Source organism: Cheilinus undulatus, linkage group 7 (genome assembly GCF_018320785.1).
Source record: "Cheilinus undulatus linkage group 7, ASM1832078v1, whole genome shotgun sequence".
Classification (NCBI taxonomy): domain Eukaryota; kingdom Metazoa; phylum Chordata; class Actinopteri; order Labriformes; family Labridae; genus Cheilinus; species Cheilinus undulatus.
Genome location: NC_054871.1, coordinates 17,080,474 through 17,103,497, shown reverse-complemented (window position 1 = coordinate 17,103,497; position 23,024 = coordinate 17,080,474). Strand labels below are relative to the sequence as shown.

Sequence of the window (23,024 nt, the reverse complement as noted above, 5' to 3'; positions counted from 1 at the left end):
TTCTTGATCCAACAGGTCTGGCAGTAATCAGGCCTAGGTGTGGCTAGTAAAATTCAACTCAGCTTTCCAAAATATGTGGTAAATTACAGTTTACAGTCCACCATAAGCTGTCCTGGCATTTGTTACAGGTGCAGCAAAAAAAGATAAACCAAGGAAAAGAATCAGGATAAAATCCTGGCTGAAATGAAGGTACAGTTGTGTTTATGTTTGTGAGCGGTGAAAGTACATTACATCTCACTGGTGACACTACACAGCCTGCTGGCTCTCATTGGTTGTTGTGGGTTTTCCATCAGAGACATTATGACCTTGAATCTAAAATATGAAACATGTTTGACATTTATGATGCAAGGTCTGGGAGGCTATGGTGCGATTCTGGAGAGGTCAAACAATCATGTTGGCACCACTCAAACTTCAGGATTACTCAAAAAAATAATCATTTGTGACGAGCCTCCACTCAGGATATGCCCCACAGATTGTCAGGGGAAGCAAATCTGACCTCAAAGCAGGCTTAAAATCCTGTAATGTGTGTCAAGCCTAGGACATTTGACCCCACAACAACTTGTTTTCAAACTTGTTTGCAACAAGATCCAAAAGCTGCTGGAGACAGGCCAAAGTGTCAAATGCTAGCAAGGAGGTTATCGCTAACACTAACGATTTGCATACATTGATATCAGTAAGTCATCTAGGGAGGGCCCCATTTACTGGGCCTCCAGGGGCCTGGCAATTTTTGTGGGTGGGCCTGGACCTACCACAGACAAAATAGTGCACATGGCAATGGCACACGAGTTGCTTTGGGGAGGTCTAAAGGGGCTCTTTATGAAAGCACACAAGCCATCAGCTCCCTTATAAACAGTAATGATTGTTTTTAAATGGTATAATAAATTTTAAATGATGCCAGGTGGAATCATTTAACACTGTTACACATGTAAATATAAAAAGTGTGATCAAAAACGTTTTTATTGTGCAGCAACATGCATTTTCCAAAATCAGTGCCACAGAGATCACTGTCTAAGAGGAGCCCCATCCACATTACTGTACATTCTTCTGTTTTTGTTTTTCTTGTAAAAGAAAGAAAAAATGATTGAGAACACACCTTATAAAATAAAAATCACATTAAAACAGGCAACAAAAGGTGGAAATTATTTACTAAAAGGAAAGGCAATAGAAAAGAAGTAGAGACCTCTGTGATACAGTTAATAAAAATATGATTCCATTCAGTTTTATAGTCTCGAAAAGCCAGTTATGGTTACTGTAAGGTGAGCAAACTGAATTCAACCTTTTAAGATTTACTGATGGCCCAAAGTGGTCCGTGATCTGAAAGAAAAATGAACATTAAGGGATACTTTTAACAAAGCCAAAGGCTATAACCACTGATATTACTTGTTAATTTCAATCATTACCTTCAACTATTTTGTCAGCTAATCTTCAGGAAACTCCTGATAGTTTACCAAATGGATGACTCTATAACTTCCCCAACTTAGGAAAAAAAATCCTTGACCCATTTTGTTTTCTCTGAACGGAAACACAACAGCTGAGTTCTTATAACGTGGTGACTCCTCTCATTGTTTTTGCTGGATTTTTCCATAGTATTTGAGCACATTAAATTTAATAAGCCTCTAGGGATGTGATGTACATGGAAATAACCTGTTTTCTGTGGAACTACAGTGTGTTAATGTTACAAGGAAACAGAGCATTGGGAGTGTAGACAGTTTCAGACTGTTGCCTCAATGTCCTGGGGGTCGTCCCCCTCCAGCAGGCTGTATGACGCATGGCTCTGAAAAGGTCTCTGCAGAGGATGAGCCAGAAGTTTGGCCATGCAGTTGTGCAATTCGATGGCAGGTCCACCCAGGGAAACCTCAAAGCGATAACACATGCCTTTTGAGTCCAGGTTGCAGAAAGATGTGTAGTTGTCCTGCAGATAGAGAACCACATACGAGAAAGTAAAAGTACTACAGATCCTCTGACACTCTACATCAGTGATACTCAACCCACAGCTCTAAAGCCACATGTGGCTCTTTAGTGACCAGTTGCAGCTCTTTTAAGGCTTACTTGGAAAAATAACCTTCCTATAAAACTTTATGAAGGTAAACACTGTCATCAGAAGAGATTCATTGTAAGTCACATCACTGACAGATGTAAAGGCTGATCAATAGCACTGATTTATAAAAACAAATTAAAATCATGAAAAATTGAGATACAAGGTTTTGGCCCGACGTCAGCGATAAATAAAATGTATATATCCTCATTATTAGTGACATATTGTTTCTTCCGACACTATGCAGACATTTTTATGTAGCCTTAAATTAATTATCCATCAGTTCACTGTTTCATTTCAACTATGGATTAACTGATCTATGATCCATCTCACATCCCCGGTTTGGATTGTGGTTGTGAAGGTGACTCTTAGCTAGAATAAGGCTGAGTCCCACTGCTCTGCATAAAACACTGTCTATAGCCCATTACTATTTCCAATTTTATGGCTACAGTAAACTTGGTGTGACTAATCTTCTTGCCCCTATTTACGTCAGCAATAAAAAAGCACAGTTAAGGCCTGTAGGATTTACACTTCCAGTCTTACTTTTGGTTATTAAATATATGTTCAGTTGCTCAAGTCATGTCTTAAGTTCTGATGTAAAGTTTTGGTTGCACCAGGGAGACCATTTGACTGATCAGTAAAAAGCATTGTTTAATATAGTTTTTTAACAGTGCTGCCTCTCTTGCAGGCTAGTCTCTGAACAAACTAACAGCTGGAAATAACTTCTATTAACTGCCATTAATCCTCCATAAATGTATGTAAAATATGTCAAAACATTTCAATTTGTTGATAACTAAAGCCTATTCCCTAAACCTACAGCTGGTTTAATATAACAGCAGTGACATCAAGTGGTGAAATCATAAATAACATGAGTCAATCGTTGGACAGCTGAAATTACCTCCACTCATGGAGAACAAAAGCACAAGTGCCAAAGAAGTTAATTTTTACATCAAACTAGGACAAATTTGACCTTTTTATAGCAGGTGAACAGCTGTTCTTATACAATGCTTAGAGAGACCAACCATAACCATACACTACACTAATTGAAGGACCAGATGAGGTCAGGGAAGGCCTTGCATATTTCAGTAGAATAATGCTAAACCACCAGCAACCATCACAACACCATGGCTGCACAGTTGAAGAGTCTGAGTGCTGAAGTGGCCGTCATAAAATAGAAAAGCCAACAAAAAAGACCCAGGACTGTTGAGCAGCTAGAATCCTACATCAGACAAGAATGGGACAACATTCCTCTCTAGTCTCCTCATGTCCCAGAAGATTACAGACTGTTGTTCAAATAAGAGGGGATGCTATAGAATGGTAAACATGTCCCCACCCCTACTTTTTTGAGATGCATTGCTGCTATCAAATTCAAAATGAGCAAATATTTTTAATGAACTGGTAAAGTGTCTCGGTTTCAACTTCTTATATGTTTTTTCTGTTTTTGTGAATAAAATATGGGTTTAGGAGATTTGACAGTCATTGCATTCTGATTTTAGTAAGAAATTTACACAGTTCCTATACTTTTTTGGAATTGGGAGTGTACAATCAGACTGACTTTGGGCACTCATTATGCAGTCACAAGCACATAACACTGTGTGATAACACGGGTCCTCTATGGACCAGAGGGACTGGCAAATGTACCAGAAAGTCAGCCCTCGTTTGTGACCTTTCGGGCACCCCAGAGAAAAGTTTTTTTTTTTTTTTTTAACAACATAAATACAACTGAAATTCTGCTGAAACTCTAAAATATTAGCAGAACTTTAGGCAAACCAGATATATTCTGTTACTTCACCAAACACATATTATAGTCTCTTGATCAGTTTATTCACTCACCCTCCAACTGGTCTCATCCCCCTGATCTTCCACTCCATTATGTAGATAAACCACATCAAAGAAAAAATATGGAGACTGGAGCATTTTCTGTGGAAGGACACAAACAGAAATTGACAACAATGTAAAGTAAATCAAAGCAAAGATTCACTCTATAGAGAAGACCAACGATTTCCCTGAAACACAGACTCAAAGAGGACATATCAGCTATTCTCATACTTACACTAAAAGCCTCTGAAGGGTTAAACTGAAGCTGCCCTGCATGGCGGCTGTAGATGAGCAATGTCCGCACCACATATGGAGGAGGGATAGTCTGAACGTTCTCCATCAATGGGAGCTCAATTTTTTGACGTCTAAAAGACAACAGAAGAGAAAACAGCCTTCAGTAAACACTTAGATGTAAATTTCTGTTTATTCTGTGTGACCAAAGGTTTTATATCAGGGAGAACTTACATTACATTAAGAAGATCTTCCAAATCTAAAGAGGAATGTTAAGGCTAAAATTTAAAAACTCAAAATGTTGAATTGATGTAAGATCCATGGACATGAAGAAATGCAATTAGGTCAAATTTTCCTTAATTGAAGGACGGTTTTCAGTTTAAATACTGAGATTAGACCTTATAATGTAAAACAAAAGATAAGTTAAGGCAGAAAACCTATTTATAAAAGACTGGTATATTACGATTTATCAAGTCTTCATAACAATGAATCATCTTCTTGAGGATCAAGAAACCCAGATTTGATGTAACTGCAGCCCCCGTTACATCTTTTTATGTTATATATTATCTTGACAGTCAAAAAAAAGGTGGATCAGTCAGAAAGTTGTCTTAACATTGATAACTTTAATATCATTGTGACTGCATGTAATTCCACATGAAGTTACAAAAAAGTCCCGCTTTGTAAGTAAAGTAGGACTTTGACTTTTATTGCTTTAAGGGTTTTGATTTAAAGGATACTGAAGGACTCGCACACATTGGTCTCCAGGTCATACAGACAGCTGCACAGCTCTCTGGGGTCAGATGTGAATCCTGAAAGCTGAGACACATGCATATACATCAGGAAAAAAAAGAAAGTTTACATGAACATTGTTAGTCATCTCCTACAGATTCAAACTTTCCTGTACTCACCCACAGAGCGTCATCATTGACTACTACGAGGGCAAACTCGTGCCGTTTGTCAATCTTGTGCTTAGTTCTGACAAACATCTCTATCATCTTCTGGCAAATGTTCAGTGCATTTGTTTTTGATCTAAATGAGAAAGTTACATTAGTGTGACAAGAAAAAAAATGTTTGTATTGTGTGGTTGAAGTTGCTAGAACTTACCCATTGAAAGACTCCAACTTTGGCAAAGACATCTCCTCAGAAAGGTCTAAGCAGATGATCTGACATGATGAGGACAACAGGAGATATTTACAGCCTTGTGGGGAAGATAAATCTCAATCTTCATATGAAACATAAATAAGCAGCGTATACTCCACCTACCACTTTCTCTGGACAGTTGACGCGAGGAACTCTGAGCTGGTACTCTGCAGGAGGAGGAACTGTTGTTAGTGTTTGTTGCTGCTGTGCAGGTTTCGGCCTCTCTTTGGCTGCAGAAGAAGTGGGCAATGGCACTGTGGCGCTGGCAGCAGCTGCTGCTGTCACTGCTGCAGTGGGAGCAGCCGTCTGAGCTGAGGCTGTTGAGACAGTAGTGGTGGTGGAACTTGGAGGACTGTCACTGGTTGAGGCCTCGCCCTCCCCCTCAACACGACTCCCCACTGCAGGCTGAGAGATGTTGGGGTTACTGTTTCCTCCGAGGCTGCCTGTGCTGCTGCGGCGGTCTTCTGCACCCTCAGGATTTGAGCGTGTCCGTGGTCGCAGCTCCACCAGACGCTCCTCTCCGTCTGCTGGGCCCGGCTCTGGTGTCTCCATGGGTACAGTAGCAACTGAAAGAGTTGAGATTAAGAGGTTTGTCAAGTTAATTCATCCATTAAGTGGAACAACTAATCCCTCTTAGCTGTTTTTGCATTAAGTTTAAGGGATCCAACAATATCATCATCAACATGTATTTAATTTCAATCATTGGGAGACACATTGAGGGTCAACCCTCACAGCAGAATATACAGGGACAAAGCAAATAAAAAAGAATTAGACAAAAAATGGTAAGCTGTCAATGGGAGAAAGTATGGTGGTTTTATATGTCATAAGAGAACCGATAGGAGAGATGGGGGTGGGCAGTTTTTGAGTGCTTTATAAATAAATAATTAAATAAAGATGCAGGTCTCTTCTGATTGTTAAAGCATGCTGGCAAGTGTTTTTTTTTTTAAAGAGGAGTCAATGATGAGTCCCATAACTACCCCCAATAATAAATCTCAGAGGTGAACAAAACACTCAAGAACACATTGTTATTGTCTTAGTTTGGACTATATTAAAAAAAAAAAAAATCAATGTAAGTTTTAACGGTAAGCTTTTCATCAATTGGTATACCAAGGTACTTGTTCTATTGTTGTTCTCCACAAATTAAATTTTATCACTACTGATGTATATATTCTTTATATTTTAAAAACATCAATTTTAGTTTGGAGCATTTAAAGCCAGTTTCAGCCTATGCAGGTGGTAACATAATAAGTTGAATGAAAGCTGTAGATTTATAGTATAGTGTCATCAGCATAGAGATGGAAATGACAAATGTTCAATGAGGTGCTGATTTTCTTGATATGATACTGAATAACACTGGTCCAAGTTCTGAACCTTGGAGTACTCAGTTTGTAATCTGGAGAAAAAACATCTTACAAGCAAAAACGCATTACAGCTGTCTATGAGCTAAAAGGGTCAACACAGGTGGCACTACGGCCCACCTCGCCTGTTTTATAAAGCTTAGTAACAGCACTTCTGCTTCAACAACAGATAAGATATGATAATAAAGGATGGAAAGTTGTGCTATTCTGTCCTGAACGTAATTTGCAGTTTAGTTACTGAAATAAAAAAGAGACGTTTAAACTAAACGTATGGGTTGTGGTTAGAAACACGTCAATCAAAATACATCAATAAGTTGGATTATCAATTTAAAAAGACAAAGACAAGTAAAGCGAAGCGTTGTCTGATGACAGCAAAGTAGCAGTATGAACTGTTAGCATTAGCTTCAAGAGAAATTTAAACGAAACAGACGATTCGAGACCCCCACAATGCTTTATCTATAATTGAAAAAGCACACTTACGCGGCTGTTCTTTATCCAACAGTATCGAATTAAAACTGAGAAAAACTCATTGGAAAGCAGCAAAGTTACTCAACAACAAGCTAACGTTTATTTTGATCGGACAACTTCCTGACAGGAAATGATCGAATAAGGAAGTATAAAAGCATGATGGGTAATGGAGTTTAATGAGATGGTGATGACTTTCAAAGGGGGAATCAGTTTCACCAAGTTAACTAATGTTTTTGGAGGGAATACATAAGCAATGAGTTGTTTATAGTGCTTGCAAATCATTCTAGGCAAGTGGACCGTGTTTCTACCTTTATACTTAGACACATAACTGATACAGCAGTGTTTTGTTAAAATATATAGCAGCTGAACTTTGGTTGGAAAATAAATGCACGGAAGATTTTTTTTTTCATTTCAGGATAGTTTTGTAGAATTACAGAAGAGTACTTTATGTGTCGCTCTGTCTTATTGCAATGATATCTTAAGGATACTTTTCTCAAAGTTTAGTATCAAAACAGTTGAATAAATGCCAATATAGCTGATACAATCAGGCATGTTTGGGCATTTAAAAAATGTATTCTCTTCCTTTTATTCTTGTTCCTTATTCTTGTTTCTTCAATGTAAACCTGTAATACTATATCATCAGATGCTTAAAGACTCTAACAGGTTGATAAAAACAGACTAAGCCCCAATTTATCCTGAAAAATAAAGCAGCTTTATGTTAAAAGGAAACTGGTGTTGTATAAAGAATATTTGAGCTATTATTTTTGGCTTTAGTTAATCCATTCTACTTAACATATTTATTCTTTGATTTATATATATATATAATGCTGAAATCTTACAGTATATCTTATGCTTGGATTCTGCTTAAAAGCAGCAATAATACATAACTATTCCAAAGGCATGAATGTATGAAAACCTTTTTTTTCTGATATGGATTCTGTTCAGTTTTATGCACATGAAGACACCTGGTTGAATGAACAAAATAGAGATTTTATGTGCAGAGTTAAAACAGACAAGACAGTCAAAAAATCCCCTTTTATTCTCATTAATCTACATTCAGTAACCCTTTATGAAAAATTGAAAAAATAATTTCTTATTTTTGTTGTAAACTTATGAAAAATAGAATACTGAAATATCACATTGACATCAATATTCAGGCCCCTTGTGAAAACACTTGAAATTTAGCTCAGGTTCCTCCTATTTTTCTGAGTCTTTGCTGAGATGTTTCTACATCTTGACTGGAGTCTTCTGGCTTGGAGTTTGCAAGAAACTAAAAATGAAAGCCAAGCTGGCTTTTATGAGCTTTGCACTAAGGAAAGGCTTCCATCTAGCCACTCTGCCATAAGCCCAGATCAGGGGCTGTAGTGATGGTTGTCCTTCTGGAACTTTGTCCCATCTCTACACAGGATCTCTGGATCAGAGTGACCACTAGGTTCTTGGTCACCTCTCTTACTAAAATCCTTCTCCTCTGATTGAAGAGGTTTGCCAGGTGAAAAGCTTTTTAGAGGAGCCCTGGTTGTGCTAGACTTCTTCCATTTGACAACTTTAGAGGCTAATGTGCTCTTGGAACCTTTAGTGCAGCATTTTTTTTTGTCAATGCGATATTTCAGTTTTTAATTTTTAATAAATTTGCCAAAATTTCTAAAATTCTGTTTTCTCTTTGTCATAATGAGATACTGAGTGTGGATTCATGAGGAGAAAATGTATTTTTGACGTAGTGTAAGGCTGCAACATAAAAAAAAATGAAAAAAGTGCAGGGGATCTGAATACTTTCTGAGTACACTGTATGTATAAATTGTAAAAACAGACAATAAATATATCAGATGTGTCAGTGTCCAAACTTGTATTCCATTTGGCTTTTTTTCTACTTACAAAAAAAACAGATACAAGTTCCGTAACTTTCTTACAGAGTGTGATTTCACCTGTTTAAAAAACATGGAAGCTCACTATGGACAAAACAGGAAAGGAGTCAAAGTGACGGGGAATGGGTGGGGATGACTTTCTGAGTGTTTTCCACTGACTTCATTCATCACAATAAACACTCGTAGGCAGACATGTAGAGTGAAGACTGCAGTAGTGACCGGCTTACTTCAAGTTAATGCAATAACACCGGGCAGGGCAACTGAGGAAAACATCCACTCTCTCTGTTGGAAGTTCAGCTGTAGGAAAACCAGGAACTAAATCACTGCTGCAGACATCGGGGTCCAGGAGTATGGAGGTCAGTATCTTTTGTTAGTCTGTTTTCATACAGAAAAAAAAAACATTTATTTCATGAGCAAACTTGACATGTCACTAGGACTGTAGCATATTTGAGATCAATTGACTTGTCCTAATAAAGTGTGCTTGACTAAATCTACAAGACAAATGATCTACATTAACTACAGCATTTTCCACTAGCATGAAATCTGATTTTACTGCTGTGAATCAGGAGCAGAATGTTTCATGTATTGGATTTTTCATGGAATTGTATTACTATTTTAAACAGATGTATTATATGGGTAGCATTCACCAAAGACTAAAATTACTCTCTCAGTTGTCAGATATTGTAAATGTGGTCTTTTTCTGATGATCTAGCCAAAGTTTTATTCACCTTTTGACCAATGCATGCATGGACTGATGTTTTACTGGCTGGATAAGGAATTTAAAACACCAGCAATCATCTGCATAGTATCTGTGGGACCTCTCATGATCATGAGATGAGACTGCAAATTTTATAACTTGTCAAACTGTACTAATTGAACAGGATAAATGTGATCAACTTTGGCCTCATTTCATGTTTTGTGCGTTTATCCCACATTCTTTGTGCACAACAAAATACGTACACGCCACAAATATTTGCCAGGCAGGATGTTGAATCTCAGGATGTTTTAGTTTCCTCCTTTTTCCGCTGCTTAAAACAATAGTGGCTGAAAACTGCAGCAACAATGTCTGTGACAAGTGCATTACGGTCTAAGTGTAAATACATGCACAGGAATTTTTGGCTCTTTGCTGGAGGATGAATATTAACAGGCAGGGAAGACATACATAGTGGTTTGGAATTTATGTTAATAAACCAATGAAGGGTGCCTTATGGCAGAGAAGAAATAAGATTAAAAAAATAAATTAAAATACAAGCCCATTGTGGACAGAGGCATTAAAGATATTAAAACATATTATTTTTTCAAATTGCCTACCAAATTCATCTTTGTGTGTAAAGGATCCTGGTCTGGTCAGATGTGACAGCCTGGACAATGGGACAGGGTCTGACTGGGAGGGGATGACTCTGATGGATCACATGACTCTGGACCCTGAGGGCTCTGAACCAGCAGCAAACCTGGAGCCTTCCCCAGCAGAACTGGCTCAGTGTGAGGCTGAAGTGGGCACACTGCTGAGCATCATCGCTGAACTGAACAAGAAGATGGGCTCTTTAAAGGCACCAAGGTATAGTCAGTAAAAAGAGTGTCAGACCTCGATTTGCCTGAAATGAGAAAAAAAAAATAGATCAGATTAAATAGATTTAGGTTCATACCAAGAGATGCTTTTAAATGCCTTTACATTAATTTCCATTCATCAGGCTTCTCTCACATTAACTCATGGTGTTTATGCACTAAACTTTGGATCCTGTTGGTATTCTGCAGTGAATCAGGAGACTTGAGACCAGCAGGACCACCTGGGCCTCTGGTTCCGGACCTTCTGTCCCACAGACTAGCCCGAAACACTCCAGAGAGGACCATGGCATCTGCGTCTAAACCTCCACTGAGTGGCCGAGGTTAAACATAACTTTGTCTTTATATAGCAGACTGCATCTATGTGACGTTTTATTCCTGTGCTGTTTGTGGGTAATAGTGCCTTGAACCAGGCATGTTGAGACAGTTTGAGGTCAAAGGACAACTTAAATGTGTTAAAGTTATCAGGATCTTGAGCAGCAAGCATGTCACTATACTTAGTGATTTAAACAAAACACATAAAAAAAACCCAAAACAAAACAGAAAACAGACCTATGAGGTTTGTTTAGAGATAATCAAAGAACTAAATTATTCTAAAGTTTCCAAAACTAACTGACAATAGTAAAGGTTAGGTTAGGGGTTTTAATAGTTTCACAGAACTTACACAAAAGTTTCCAGAAAATCCACAAAACTTGAAAAATATTGAAGAGTGTAACAACAGGTTTTTCTTTTTAAAAGTTTACACAGTTTTCCGCCAAAATTTTTTTAGAATAAAGCAATTTGCCTAAATTTTTAAAAAGTTTTAACCCTTATATGAAAAAGAGAAGCAAACTGGAACACTCCTGGTGTCCCTCTAACCATCGGGGCTCATAGAAGAAAAATGTTCCTGAAAAGGATAGAAAACGTATGATGCTGAATGAGGCACAAACCAATATGCATTGGTGTATTTTAATATTTCAAACCCTTAGAATTTTACATTTTTCAAACCATCTTGTGTGCCTGGACCTGGATTATTTTTGTTCATATTTTCTAACACTTTTTGACTAATGTAGAAAAGAAAAAGAAAAACTGCTCAAATCTTACAATATTCTTTAATGAAAGTTTTTAAAAATTATTTTGCAATTGATAAAAGACTAATAAAATAAAATCTCTCAACAACACAAAACTCCTGCGAGAGAGGAAGCCTGGCAGGCCTTATGTCCAAATCCTGTCTTTTAAAAGTCAGCACTGAGGTTTTTAAGCACCGAGGCAAAGGTGCACCATGTTAATAGATCAACTGTGACTGAGTGGTAACCAGAGGGGAGAAGAGGCAAAAAGTACACAAAACAGCATACAGCTATAAAACTGAGACATGTACATCACTGCCCTTTCTTATTATGTGATAAAGCAGGCTCTTTCTCTTCCACTAGGGGGCGGCGGTGTAGTGTGGACTAAACTTCAGGATGTTTTATCTTCACTTGAGACCTCCATCAGCTGTAAGAGGTCCTGGGCGGCCCCCATCACAGCTTTGGACCAGGACAAGCACAGAGAGCATCTGAGGGCAGCCCAGGAGAGCTGGGTCAAGTCCAGCCAGGTATTCAAAGTGTCAACAATTATAATTAGTCTTTGGTTGAGAAGCAAATGACAAAGAACACCCTGGATATTATTACATTAACATGTTTTATATGTATGCTAAACAAAGAAAAATACTAGATTTGTACATTCTGAGATAACTTAAAAACACTGACATGTGGCTGCTATTGTGCAGTGCACTTTGGGTAATGGTGTCAAATGCTTGTAGTGTTCTTCTTCCTACATCTTTCTGATTGAACGGTCCTCATTGTACTGTAACTTCTTCCTCACTGTTCTCCTAAATAAAACTGCACTCTGGTTAAAATTAAAAAGGCTTTAACAGATGACTTTCTATGAGACATCACTACCCAGAATGCACTACAAAACAATGACAGCTTATGTGGGAATTTAATTTTGAAATTTTCTCAAACTGTATCAATCCATTTTTTCTTTTTACAACATACATAAAAAATGCTGTGTTAATTTAAGAAAAGTAGCATGTCTTTAGGAACAGGGTTCCTTTTCAGTAAATTCCTAAAAAAATCATATAACCTAAACTCAATAAATCATCAAAACTAGTTTTTATTCCAAATATTGTAAAATGCCAAATACTGCTGTCTGTGTCTGTCGTTACTTCCAGGGAAAAGTATTTTTTCTTCCTAAGCTGATGTTTTAACCTCCTCTTGCTGAAGTTATTTGTCTCTCTGACTGCAGATATTGGAGGACATGGAAAAAGAGTTTGGGATTTCATGCCCAGCAGGGCCTCCAAAGGACCAGAATCAAGAAAATGTCCTGGATGTGGAGATGCGTGACTCTGCTCACAGAGGCAGCCTGCAGGGTCACCAGGAGGAGCTGCAGAGAGCACAAAGCTCCATCGGTCAGATTGAGGAGGAGAGGAACAAGGTGAGGAGAACTCTAGTTTACTTTACGAGACATTCATCGGTATAGAATATGTAAGTAAATTTCATGGCAGCAGAGCCCAGCTGAGCTGATTTGAGACCATAATGTATATGGAGCAAAATAAATGAGGTTGTTTTTGAATATTAAGGTATTAGAAATCCAGACTTTTGTTGCTGACGCTGCTAAATTATGGAGATAAACTCAGTCCTGAAAATAGTCATTTTACCAATTGATAAAAAATATTGTGAATTGATGAAAGTAAAGGTAAGCCTCCTTCTCTTGTCTTTTAGCTGGTTGGTCTTCAAAAGTCCTGGAGGTCAGGCAGTGTCTCTCCCTCCTACAGACCCCCCATCGGGCCTCTAAGTCCAGACTGGGCCTCTCCGCCCTTCCCTGGTTCACCTTTACTGAGCAGGAGATCATCCAGAGCTGTAACCCCTCTGCCTCTGAGTGGAGATGGTTCTCCTCTGGGTTCTATTCACTCGTGCAGTCCATGTCCGAGTCCCATCAGCCCCGAGTCTGAAACTGAACGACTCAGCAGGTGAGACAGAAACAAATGTTTTTACGTTGAGTAACTTTTTCAGAAAATCACAACATAAGGAGGTCCAAAGCACCTCTACCAGTAAACAGTGGAGAACCAGTGGTATAAACATGGACATAGTCTTAGTGGCATTATGAAGCCAATGGATGGTGGCTACCATTTTGGAAATGCTATCTCAACTGAACTTCAGAACTCTGAAGAGACAATTAAAGAGTTGGAGTTGAGGTGGGTTTTAACCCTGTGAATCCTGATAATGCAAATAAATATAGTTATTTTATATCACATTTGATACCAAGGGTGTTTTTGGCAACTGATAAATCACTAGAGGATATTAGTAATCATTTACCAGATAGTATATAAATGGTTTTTAAGGAAATTATTGTGTTAATTAGAGGTTTCACAAAATTGCATATCAAATATGATATAATTGGCTTCAAAAGCTTAAGCTTTGTTGCAAACAGCTTCAAAGCATCCACTCATTCATCTAATTATGCATACCAATAATCCATTTATTCCTCCAGGCTTTAAACATGTCTAATTGTCCTGTGAAAATGTGTTAATATGGGCTTAAGGGGCACAGATGGCCTAGCAGTAAGGTTGCACCTCATGTACAAGTGCAGACAGGGTTCAAGTCCGGGCTAATACTGTAGGTGGCTATGTTAACTACATAGGTAACATGACTACATGGCTAAAATAGCTTTAGCAAACATAGCATAGGCTAACTTGTTTCATTAGTGTTAGCTTTTTAATGGATAGAGAATATAGGTTAACGACATTTGCAAAACTGTAAAAGGTGTACAGTCTTCAGTAGTTGATTAACGTAGCCAATATAGATACATTAGCTTTAGCAATGTGAGCTTTAGCAAACATAGCTAAAACTACGGTAGCTACATTAGCTGTGTAGGTAACATGGCTATGTGGCTAAGTTAACTTTAGCAAATGTAGCACATCCTAATGTAGCCTTGTTAGCTTAAGCGACATAGCTTTTTAATGTATAGAGAATATAGGTTAATGACATTTGCAAAACTGTTAAAGGTGTGTAGTCTTTAATCATGTTACCTATAGTTTACGTAGCCAATGTAGCTATATTAGCTTTAGACTGAGCTACATTAGCTGTGTTACAGTATTTTCATGGAGGACAAGGTTTTTTTTCCCCATAAGCAGACTATTTGGTCAGGTTTATTAAACATTTTTTATTAGGTTTTAACTTTTGACTTTTTGTAGACTAACTCTTACCTGAACCCTAACTGGAAATTAAATCCTATTTTATTTTGAAAGTTTTAGCATGTATTTCCATCATGAAAGAGGCAACGGCTGCAAGAGGGGGCATCTGAGAGCTGCAGTCTGCAGCCAGACAGTCTTGTCTTGAATTTCCTTGACAGAACTGCAGGGTGTTTTCCATTTACGTTAGCCTTATTTTCTACACTGGCTTTAATACTTACTGATTTTACTCCATTTATAACAAAAGAAAGACTGGAAAAAAAACTGACGTTTTTGTCATGTGGTCAGGAATTTTGATTCTGAAAAGGTGCATTTAAGGTCTAACAAAAACAGAGTCATTTACCTTTGCTAGTAAGCTAAATCAACAAGTTTTTACAAAACAAATGAGCTCCCTCCTGTTTTTGCGACCTTCTCTGGTTTTCTCAGGTGCATTGAAAGGCTGAAGGCCAGAAATGAGCGTCTGACTGCAGCTCTGGAGCGAAGGAAGGCCGAGTCAGAGCAGATGAGTATCAAAGTGAACAGACTGGAGGCTGACTGCTGCGCCCTGCAAACGGCTCTCAGATACAGGTACAGACCTGTCAAACGGACACAAAGGCCTGTCCAAACTCATGATATTTGTTGTGTGCTGTGTCAGAATAATGACTGTGCACATGTTGGTCATCTGTCTAACATTATTTTTCAACGATATTCTGATCCACTGAGGTCGATTTTATGTCTTTGTGGTTGTGATTGACAGCGAGGACTGTGAGGAGGCCTACAGTGAACTGCTGTCGATTTATGACTCCAAGAAGCAGCAAAGCATTCCAGACTCAGCAGGTGTTTGAATACCTCGTTTTAATACTCAGTGCCGCATTCACCAACATGTACAGCATGTGTGTACGTCATTCACACACACCCAAATACACACTCGGGCTCACAGTTTTTCCTCTCTTCAGAGAAAGTCAGTGACAGGCAGCACCCCGACAGCCCATCAGCTCAGCTCAGGAAAATGGGAACTGAGGAGCTGTCCACCTCCTTCTCAACAGCAGGGGGAACAGAGGAGACGCAAACACAGAGGCACATGGGGCAGAGGTGATGTTTTAGAGAGCTCTTTGTACTTTCAAGCATGGATGGAGGAAAAATGTGCGTGAATGACGATTGAAGATCATTCACACACACTAAAAAAGCAGAAGGATAAAGGTGGCGTTACAGTTACACAGAAAGTTCCATCACCCAAACAAAGATCAACATAATACTGATTCAATGTTTTAAAATGTGAAATATTAAGAACTTCCCGTAACCTCATAGGACACCTGAGCAAGTGGAGAAAGAAGCCGCTCTCCGTCAGAAAATTGAGCGTCTGAAGAGAGACCGTGCAGCCATTTGCCCACCGATCCCGAGTAAAAGAGATGAGGGGAAAATGAACCCAGAAACTGCTAACCTGGCTGGATCAAGAAGGGAAGCTGTGACTAAAGAAAGCCTCAAACCTCCAGACACAAAGAAAGAGAAAGCTTCACTCTTCTATGAACTCATTTCTGTCAGGGTAGGAGCTGCGTCTCTTCATTTATGATTAGAAAAGATCAATATTGTACAGGTACAGCTCCAATGAAGGCATCCAGGCCATACAGCAACCGATTCTTCCCACCCCTGCTAAGTCTTTTCAATGAAATTGTACTTGATATTGTGTATTTACTAATAAGTAAACCACTTTTGTAATTTCATGGATGAATTTCATGCATCAAAGGAGAAAAGCTGTTCAAAAAGTGATGATACGCCTGAAGAATGAGGCTAGAAGGCGGTGACAGAGTTGGGCGTAGCACAACGCTTGCTGCCTGGCTTTGACGCCTTCAGTGGGGCCGTACTGTGTGTGATACGGATAGGAAAGATAACTTTAAAAACTTCAATAAAACCCTACACTTAACTAGCAACACAAAAACAGCGTGTTTGGATTGAATACATGGAGTTTTCGAAAAATGCTAGCAAATCTGTTAATGAGATTAAGGCCATGTTTACATAAAAACAATCCACTGTAAACAGAACTGTTTTTGGCTTTAGTTTAACCCATTCAGACTTACATATATATAAAATCTCCCTCTGGAGTTTATTCTAATACCAAACTCTATGAATCATAAGGTTTTTGGACAAGAATCCCCTACTGGTGGGTGCTAGGTTGGTGGCAAGTATCTATCTAGTTCAGAGCAGAGCTGGCATTAGCAAAGCAGAGGGATAGGCTGTAAAAACTTGAAGCTTGAACAGACTGACAATTTAGAGGATGTTTGTCAGGTTACTAATTAATAATGCTGGTCAAGTGTGAGATCAGCGCAGCTTGCCTGCAATGCTCTTAATGGGCGACTTTGGATGCAGCTCAGTTTTATTATAGACACCATGGACTGGAAATCAGAATAATTGAATTGTTAAGGTTACAGTCAGTTCAAATATGATAAAATGCTCCAAAGTTGTTTGTTGTTGTTGCATAAATATCTACCCCCTTCAAGTCAGGAGGCAACAATCACAGCCCTGAGTCTGTGTGGATAGGTTTCAATCAGGCTTGCACATCTGGACACTGCAATTTTACTCCACTATTCTTTGCACAGGCCCCACAACCCTGAATGGGATAAGTGGTGTAGAAAATGGATGGATGGAGACTGCAAAGGGATCAGGCATAAAAAGCCATTTTTAAGCTCAGCCACAAATTCTCTATTGGATCTGGGCTTTGACTTGGCCACTCCAGAAAATTCACCCTGTTGTCTTTAAATGATTTCTGTGTAGCTTCAGGTCAGGTCATTGTCTTGCTGGAAAATAAATCTTCTCCTGAGCCATAATGCTCTTGGAGACCGAAAAAGTTTGTCTTGCAGGATTTTCCTAAATTTTGCCACGTTCGTTTACCCTCTACCTTTACAAGCCTTCCAGGTTTGGCTGCCGAGAAGCATCCCAACAGCATGATGCTGCCACCTTGCGTCACCATGGGGATAGCGTGTTTGTGTTTGGTGCCTGCCAAACATAGTGTGTGTCTGTTGGACAAAAAGCACCATTTTTGACTCATCAGACCAAATACTTTCTTTCACTTGACCATGGAGTCTCACACATGTCCTTATGACCTCTGTTGAATTAGGTCAGTCACTTTAAAGGTTTAAAGAGAATATTTATTTAGCCATGCATTTTATCTTACATTTTTTGATTGACATAACTTTGTAGAAATCTGTTTACACTTTGACATTAAGAAGTTTTTTTGTTAAAAAAAATCCAAATTATATTGACCATGATTGATTCATAAAATCAGTAAGAGGGTTATATATCCAAGGGGTCAATAACATGTTTCTCTGCCACTAATGTAAAAGGTATTTTACCATGCCTTACTTTTGGCTGATCTTTGATTAACTCTTAAAATACTGTGGTTTATGATTTTTCTGTTTCTATTTAGGAGGAGATGTCTGATCTGCGGGCTCTAATACGCCTTAAGGAGAAAGAGTTGAGGTGTCTGGAGTGGAGTTTGATGGCCCAGAAGGCACAGGAAGCAGCCGGAGCTTTTGTTCCTGAAAGTCTCAGAGAGGAACTGGAGGATCGTACAACTGAACAACAGGTAGGACAGACTCTTACATCAGTCACAGACTTTTTTTTTTTTTTTTTTTTTTTTTTTGGTAATGTTCAAATCATACAGAGTCAAGGTGAAACGAGCAAGAGGGAGCAGGACGTTGGTCTACTGTGGCAGACCCGATTCAAATCTGGATGTCCCACATGGGAAATCACACGTCTACAAATGCAGGATCCCTCCAGGCCAAGAGAAAGATATTTTGGTTTCACAAGGTCTTCTGCTGGGCTGTCCTGCCACTGCAGCACACATTTGCCATTGTGGAATTGGAAAGGAATGAACAGCTTTTAATGTTAACACAGTTTTCTGAAGATTGCTTGGTCTATGAAGCAACGGTCTGTTCATGGTGATAATCTGCCTAGAAAGCTGCCATATTTCTTTCACTTTCTTTTTCCTGTGGCTTAATGCCAGACATTCTCTCTACATGCATGTGTCAGACAAATAGTTTATTGGCTTTTCTCCAACTGTTGATAATAAATACTGTTGTCTGTCAACAGTTTATCCTAATTGGCCTCATTTTGACTTCTGCTATGTAAAATTAGGGATGTACAAATCAATTGCCGCGCCTGAGACAATCTAATCATTCCAACTTAATATACAGGGCCTATAAGTATATTCCTCCGTTGGATGTTTTATCCTTATACTAGTTTTATATGTCATTCATGGTCAATTGTTTTTGGCCTATTTAACCCAAAATATAGAAAAAAACCCTCTTTAACGTCAAAGTGATTTCTACAAAATAACAGCAATTAAAATTATGCAATATAAAATAAGTGACTGCATAAATATTCACCTCCTCTGAAGTGAGTGACCTCAATCAATGGAGGTCCAGCCGATTGATGCTTATAGTCTGACATTTAGTGAAATGAGAATGAGTGCAGTGAATGTGACTCAAGCGACACCTTCATTATTGAGGCTTAAGGCTTATTAACCAAACATTACTATTAGTTGCTGTTTCCCATTATCTAAAGCAGAATTTTTGGTATAATAGTAGTGAAAAATGTGTTTTTATCATTAGGCAAAAGTAGGAAACTGCCTGTGGCCCCATGCTCCAAGGGACAGTCATTATAGGTGTGCATCATGTCTGAGGTATATGTCTTAAATGACTTTACTAAAAGAAAGTTTTTTTACTTGTAAATAATGGGCCAAGAGTGAATAAAACAGCACTAAAATAGATTTTTATTGCAGAATAAAGTCCCAGGCCCCAAAACCAAAATCAGGCAACCCAAAATGACCCAAAATATCTTCATACCAAGCAAATTATTGTTAGGCAGATTTATAGATTTTCTGGAACAATAAACTGGTGGATTATTGTGTGGTAAAATTGTACTTGATCAATCAAAATATATGTGGCAGAAGAACAGAAATTGCATCTATTCTTCATTTCTTTAAGTTACACCTGTACTAGAGTTTGAGTTAGCCCTGAGATTGACTGGCAACCTGTCTGTCTCTCACCTAAATGACAGCAGGGATCAGCTAAAGTCTCCTGCAACCCTGAATGGGATCAGCATGTAGATCATGTTTGGATGGATGGAGTTTCCTTTATGAAACTTCTAGAAGGAGATGTACCAGTGCTGTTTGTTTTTAGTACTTCAGATTTGGATGTCCAGTTGTTTGTTACCTGCAAAGAGATGCTTAGATATGTTCAACATACCACTAGCACTGGGCCAAAATCTAAATTCATTCATAATTTTAATTTATTTTTTCATAACTCTATGCTATTGGTCACCTTTAACATCTGTCAGTGGGTTTTAACAGATTTCAAAGCAATAATAAATGTAAAAAAGATGCTAACTATGACCACTCAGTGTTAAATTAACTGAAAAATACAGTGTTTTATTCATTCCTTGAAAAGTGGTGATTTTGGTGATAGAAGGTTAGAAGGTTATGGTCAAACGCTGGTGTTATTCAATCATAGCATTCCCTTGCTAGGATTGCTTTTAGCTAGATGGAGAAGGGTCTGATATATGTCTCTGCCTGGAGCTTCTAAAGTACACTTCCCCTGAGTAGTGGTTTCAGTATGAGTATTGGCATCTGTGTTGGTATCAGTCCTTAATGTCATATCTGATGAACTCTGATCAGTGCATACCTACTTCTATCTCAAACTTCATTCCAGATTCTACCATACTAAGAGTCGAGTCTCCACAAAGAGAGTTGAATGTCCTTGATCACAAGGTGATTTTCAAAATGAGCAATACAAAAACAAAATGCTGCGCCTGCTTCACAAAGTAAGCTCAACATCCAGGAAAATTGTAAAATATTGATCGATTTAACCCCTTCAGGCCTCTAAAATTTACACTGGCACAAAGTTGTGAGCAACACTTGAGATTTTAAAGTAAGTATTGCTCCTTGTAAAGCGTCCTTGGGTTTCTTGAAAGGCGCTATATAAATTCAAGATATTATGATTATTATTATTATTATTATTATTATTATTTGTTGTTTCAGAGGCTCTGTGATAATGCAGCTAACCTGAGTGGTGAGGGGGACACAGCTGGACCTCGTTCCAGACCCATCCTGAAAGAGCTGCAGGCTGTCCTGCAAAGGTAAGTCATAATAAAAAGGAAAATTCTGTGTATGCATTCATGTAATATCACCAAGGAAATGTCTGAGTTTTCACAAATTTAAGAAAAGTACCTAATGAAATTTTCACTATAGAGGAAGACTTAAATGGAGGCTGTTTTGTCTTTTGTTGCTTAGGAACACTATCGGCAGAGATGCAGACTTTGGGCACAAAGAGGCTTTTTTTCTTCTTTTATCAGGTGCTTTAGAGAGCATCTTTTTCTCCTCTGACCTTGAGTAGTGAATACTTCTATATAAATCACAGCTGTTAATACTCTGCATCACATTTGCTCTTTTAGAAGACAGATCAAACACTTCAGTTTCTTTGCACTGCTTCTGTAATATCTGCGACTTTAAATCCATAGTGCCTTTAGCATAATCACCAGACATGTTTTTCTGATCTTATTTTGTTTTCAGGGAACAGGCCCTTAAAAAGAGACTAGCGTTAGTCCAGGACTCACTAAACACAGCCTTGTCAGACAGCAGCTCTCACAGGAGGGACAATGGGGAGCAGTTTGCCCGGCTGACACAAGCTCACAGGTATGATGAGTAAAACACCATGTTCATGTCTTTCTTACATATCTCTGAGTTTTCACCTAAGTAAGTAACTTGTTTCTTGGCTCATTCCAGTAAAGCCCTGAGTTCGTACCGGCAGATTCGTAGAAAGTATCGGGAGCAGGTGTGGAGGCTGGAGCAGAAAGTGGCGGCCATGATGGAGAGTCACCAACAGCAGAGCGGAGCACAGAAGGCTGCAGGAGAGGCATCAGAGTGGAGGAGGGAGGAGACGATTCTATGATCAACCAGTGAATAAGCTCTATCCATTTTACTATTGACCAAAATATCCATAGCTTATATGTACAGCTTTCTTTAAAGTTCTCCATTTCTTACAGCGTACAGACTTTAGGCTAATCCTAATAGTTTGATTAGTCTCACAAGAACTCTGATTTTAAAACTATTTAGCAAATGTTAATGAGCTAAAATGCTAAGTTAAGATGGTGAGCATTATAAACATTAACCCTCTTAACCACATGTTAACATGTCATTGTGAGCAAGCATGCTGACATTAGCACTGAGCTATTACACAGCTGTCATAATGCTGCTAGCATAGATGAATGGACGCATATATGAACTGTATTAGATAACCTAAAATTAAAAAAAGTACCCTTTTGGATGTTTTGTGTAACTATTTAACAACATATTTACAAAAACAAACAAACAAAAAAAAACAAAACTGCTTCTTTGTATTCTTAAATAAAAATCTGTCATTATCCAGAGAAAAACTTGTATGTGTGCTTGCATTAACCTGCCTGATTAATTTAAAGCTCCTGTATGAGTAGTTTACATATGCTAATGAAACAGACTGAAATCACTGATGATGATTCTTTATGACAAGAAAAAGCAAACAAAATCATCAGAAAGATGACTAATATTTCTAAATGGTTATTTTATCTACCTATGTGGCCTGCTGCGGGGTAGGTGGCAGGGGAAGACAATAAAAGCATGGTGACAAAAAAAGCCTAACATCCATGGATATTGACACTTAAAATTTAAACAAGACTGATTGGATTATTTGTGAGATAACCATTTCAGTTCAAGATTAGCCAAGACTTAAGAGTTCCCATTTTGTCCAGAGGGGGTGCTAAAATCAACACTTACCAAAGGTTTCTCACAAGCGCTTTAAGGTGATTAATAACATAATCTTTACTTTTAGTTAGATAGCGCTAGCTAACCAGTGAGGATTTATACATCAGCTTGCTAGCAAATGCTAACTAATGAATGTGTCCTGTAGTTTTAAACATAGACTACACTACATGGACAAACGTATTCAGCCACTTGACCATTACACCAACATGGACTGTAATGACATTGCCTTTAAATACATGTACTTTAATGTGGAGTTGGTGCCCCCTTTGTAGTTATAACTGCCTCCACTCTTCTTGGAAGGCTTTCCACAACATTTGGAGTGTTTAGTTAAAATTTGTGCCCATTCATTCTGTAGAGCATGTATGAGGTCAAGCACCGATGTTAGATGAGGAGGTTGAGGTCAGGACTCTGTTCGGGCCAGTCAAGTTCTTCCACACAGAACTCATTGAATGGTCCTTTCTTTGTGCACTTGGGCACAGTCATGTTGGAATAGAAAAGGGTCTTTAAGGGGCGCGCTGGTAGTCGAGTGGTTAAGGCGTGCACCATGTACGCAGGCGACCCGGGTTCG

The 23,024-nt window shown here is 38.5% G+C and overlaps 2 protein-coding genes and 1 long non-coding RNA gene across 3 annotated transcripts in view; 1 reads left to right on the top strand and 2 right to left on the bottom strand.

Moving 5' to 3' along the window:
- Positions 1-939: 939 nt before the first annotated feature.
- On the bottom strand, positions 940-9,277 carry babam1 (BRISC and BRCA1 A complex member 1). The gene is made up of 9 exons (XM_041791792.1): positions 9,140-9,277; positions 5,348-5,790; positions 5,189-5,247; positions 4,993-5,113; positions 4,822-4,900; positions 4,319-4,343; positions 4,089-4,218; positions 3,869-3,955; positions 940-1,912 (listed from the first exon to the last, which is right to left on the bottom strand). Exons 2-9 carry the CDS (start codon positions 5,774-5,776, stop codon positions 1,712-1,714), a joined length of 1,131 nt encoding a protein of 376 aa, XP_041647726.1. The 5' UTR covers positions 5,777-5,790; positions 9,140-9,277; the 3' UTR covers positions 940-1,711.
- Positions 9,131-22,081, top strand: ushbp1 (Usher syndrome 1C binding protein 1). The gene is made up of 14 exons (XM_041791788.1): positions 9,131-9,268; positions 10,247-10,470; positions 10,668-10,798; positions 11,885-12,048; positions 12,741-12,929; positions 13,217-13,464; positions 15,112-15,252; positions 15,422-15,501; positions 15,621-15,756; positions 15,973-16,207; positions 18,086-18,244; positions 20,699-20,796; positions 21,230-21,352; positions 21,443-22,081. Exons 1-14 carry the CDS (start codon positions 9,263-9,265, stop codon positions 21,606-21,608), a joined length of 2,100 nt encoding a protein of 699 aa, XP_041647722.1. The 5' UTR covers positions 9,131-9,262; the 3' UTR covers positions 21,609-22,081.
- Positions 10,398-23,024, bottom strand: part of LOC121512495 — a 41,168-nt gene continuing 28,541 nt past the window's right edge. The window contains exon 4 of the long non-coding RNA XR_005992118.1: positions 10,398-10,507. This is a non-coding gene — a long non-coding RNA (uncharacterized LOC121512495). The remainder of the gene's footprint in view (positions 10,508-23,024) is intronic.